A 3,562-nucleotide genomic window follows, 5' to 3' on the forward strand; every position below is an offset into this window, starting at 1 on the left:
TCCTCCTCCTTCTTCTTCTTCTTCTTCTTCTTTTTTGGTTTTTTCGAGACGGGGTTTCTCTGTGTAGCCCTGGCTATCCTGGAACTCACTTTGTAGAACAGGCTGGCCTCGAACTCAGAAATCCGCCTGCCCCTGCCTCCTGAGTATTGGAATTAAAGGTGTGTGCTACCATGTCTTTCTGTGTTCAGATGTTTAAAAAGAAGGACTGAGCACTTGGCTTGTTAGAGGGCCTTGTTAGCTAACATGTGATGATGCCATGTGTTCCATCCCCATTACTAAGTATCAAATAAAATAAGTATAATTATGAAAGTTCTGTAAAGTATAACCTAGTAGTACTAGTATAAAATTAAAAAATCAGAAAATAGAGGAAAGATATGCTTTAAATTAATAAACTAAAAGTAACATGCCCCAAATTTTAATTAAGATTATTGAGATTATTAAGATTGTTTTTTATTATTGAGATTAACAAGTGAATCATCAATATTGGGAACAGAAGCAAGATAAGGAGACAGAACCTTTGAATCTGAAGCTAGCCTGTTCTGCATAGCCAGCTTCATGCCTACATAGAGATACTCTCTCAAAAGAGTAAAATTAAAAATTTGGGTAGTTGGTTTTTTTATGGTAATATTTGAGAATGACTTGTTTGTGGCTTTCTTTTTTAACACTGGTTACTTTTTTCTTTCCATTTTTTGAATTTTTGTTTTTAATGTTATGTTTTTTGAGACATGGTTTCTTTGTGGAGTCCTGGCTATTTTGGAACTGTTTCTATAGACCAGGCTGGCCTCTTGACTTTGTCTCTTGAGTGCTGGGATCAAAAGCATGAACTTTCATGCCTAGCCTAAGGCTACATGAAACATAAAATATAAAAGCTCATTCTTGTGCTTAGGTTTCCTTTCTTGTGTGTTCTGTTCTATCTCATTCTTTGCTTCATTCTCCCTTGCCATTTACTTTCCTTCTTTCAGATTTAGGTGATATCAGAAAAATTACATGTGTTGCCAACACTTGAAAGATCAAAAGTTTGAGGCCAACCTGATTTAACAGTGAATACCCTTGTATTCCCCCCTCAACCTCCTCCCCCCCAGGACTTGACTGCCTTTATTTTATGCTTAAAATACTTATATAAAGGGGGAGATCAAGTGAAAAGTAGACTATGCCAAAACGAATACTTGAAATCCTAACCAGAGCTACGACCAACAGGAAGACACTTGTCTTACACAATAATACTATTTGTGGATCTTAGATTTTATAACTGTATTTGGTTTGTCATCAGCATCCACTTATTGACTATATGTAAGCACTGTCCAATTAGAAATTGATTGCTCTGGCCTGCTTTTTTTTTTTTTTTTTTTTTTTTGGAGACATGGTTTCTCTGTGTAGCCCTGGCTGTCCTGGAACTCACTCTGTAGACCAAACTGGCCTTGAACTCAGAAATCCACCTGCCTCTGCCTCCCAAGTACTGGGATTAAAGGCGCTCACCACCATGGCTGGCTCTGGCTTGCTTTTTATTGCTGAATAAAAGCAACTTGGGGGTCAGGTGTGATGGCACAGCCTTTAATCCTACGAAGCCAGGACTATAGAGACTATAGGACTATAGAGTTCGAGGCCAGCCTGGTCTACAGGGTGAGTACCAGGACAGCCAGAGCTACACAAAGAAACTCTGTCGTGAAAAAAGGAAAAAAAAAAAAAACTAACAAGCACACTATTTGGGTTTTTTGTTTTGTTTTGTTTTTGCTGTTGTTTTTATTGCTGAATATTATCTTCAAATAATAGTAGATTTCCTCTTGGTTCATAGATAGACATCTTAATTCTACTTAGCCATGTTGTAGTTTGGCATGTTATTGATAGCAGTAATTTTCTTTGGATGCAGACTTGTTATTTCCTAAATTTGCTTTATTAATTATTTATGTGGTTAATCTAAAATACAGGAAGCTCCTTGTAGGAACAATAAAAATGTGGTTTTTGTGACAGATGAATGAAAGTAATCTTTTCCTTTCTTCCTACTAAATAGCACCAGTAACTCCAGAGAGTGGATACTCGTCAGCCCATGCAGAGGCCACCTATGAAGAAGACTGGGAAGTATTTGACCCGTGAGTTGTTTCCTGGTTATCAAGTTTTCTTTCTTGAACAATTTTCATTTTCATGATAAAACTGGAAATATTTGTTTAGTAGAAAATCTTACTTTGAATATTGAGTTTCAACTTTTTCTCAAGTCAGCAGCACATAACAAGATACTATCTCATGATGTTGGACATTGAACTCCATCTCTCATTCATCTGGTACTCCTGAGGGCTGGCTAACCAGTACTCTCCATTGTTTAACTTAGGCTTTAAATTTTCTTAATACTATGTTTGCTAAACTAGGTATGTTAGATGCATTTTTCATAGGAGATTTCAACATAAAAGTGGGAGATAATCTCATAAATAGAGGCATCTGTTTTACAAAGAGCTTGTGATCTTGAGCTGTGGGTATTAGTACTTAGTTTTTGTAGACACTAATCTGTGTACTTTTTTACATGTTTTCTAAATTAGTTTACTGGGTTAAGTGTTGAATTATTCATGGCTTCATTGCTGTGACCAAATACGTTAGGGAGGGTTTTTTTGGTTCTCATCTTGAGGATGCAATCCAGCATAGTGGGGCTGTGGCAGTGAGACCATGCTAATTGTGCCTGACAGGGTCTGTCGCTGCTGGTTATAGTGTGTACAGTCAGAAAGCAGAGAGAAGTGAATGCTCTGTGTTGCTAGCTTTCGCCTTTGTTCTTTTTTATTCAGTCAGCACCCTGGTCCATGGTTAGTTAAATCTCTTTGGAAAGACCCTTAAGACACACAGAGAATTTACTTATAGGTGATCCTGTTAGATTGTTGCAAAAGTAATAACAGCCTTAGCTTTGTTGAAATACATTTTTTGGTACTGGAATACTTAAATAAAATGAGGAAATACTGCACATCATTTTAGTGACAGTTCTTACATCCTTTTCTTTTGCTAATGTCTTATTGCTTAGTATATGCTTTTTGTTTATTTTTAGATAGGGTCTCACTATGTAGCTCTGGCTGGCCTGGAACTCGAAATGTAAACCAGGGTGGCTTCAAATTAACAAGTGCTGGGATCAAAGATAAGAGCCACTATGTTCAGCCCTTGATGCTTATTTTATATTATAGAGGTGATAAAAAACAAAGCAAATTCAAGCCATTTTACTGAGTTTAAAAGGTGTAAAACATGACACAAACTCATAACATCAATAGAAAACTATGTTTTGCAGTGGGAACTTGAAGAGGTAATGGCTGGTTAGCAAAAGTTGACAATAACCACGTTGAGAACAATCATTGCCATCAATCCTCTTACAACTACACAGGAAGTTACTAAGTAACTCAGTATGTACTCAGCAGTCACTTAAGAATAGAAATAAAGGAGCCGGGCGTGGTGGCGCACGCCTTTAATCCCAGCACTTGGGAGGCAGAGGAAGGCGGATTTCTGAGTTAGGCCAGCCTGGTCTACAAAGTGAGTTCCAGGACAGCCAGGGCTACACAGAGAAACCCTGTCTCGAAAAACCTTAAAAAAAAAAAAA

General features: G+C 37.4%; 1 protein-coding gene across 2 annotated transcripts in view; it reads left to right on the forward strand.

The window, feature by feature from the left end:
• Ctdspl2 (CTD small phosphatase like 2) overlaps window positions 1–3,562 on the forward strand; it is a 55,590-nt gene that overhangs the window by 26,988 nt on the left and 25,040 nt on the right. For both annotated transcript variants that reach the window (XM_021192133.1, XM_021192134.1), the window contains exon 6: window positions 2,009–2,087. In XM_021192133.1, the coding sequence (XP_021047792.1) occupies window positions 2,009–2,087 (79 nt within the window). The remainder of the gene's footprint in view (window positions 1–2,008; window positions 2,088–3,562) is intronic.

The sequence above is a fragment of the Mus pahari genome, chromosome 3, assembly GCF_900095145.1.
Source record: "Mus pahari chromosome 3, PAHARI_EIJ_v1.1, whole genome shotgun sequence".
NCBI classification, from domain to species: domain Eukaryota; kingdom Metazoa; phylum Chordata; class Mammalia; order Rodentia; family Muridae; genus Mus; species Mus pahari.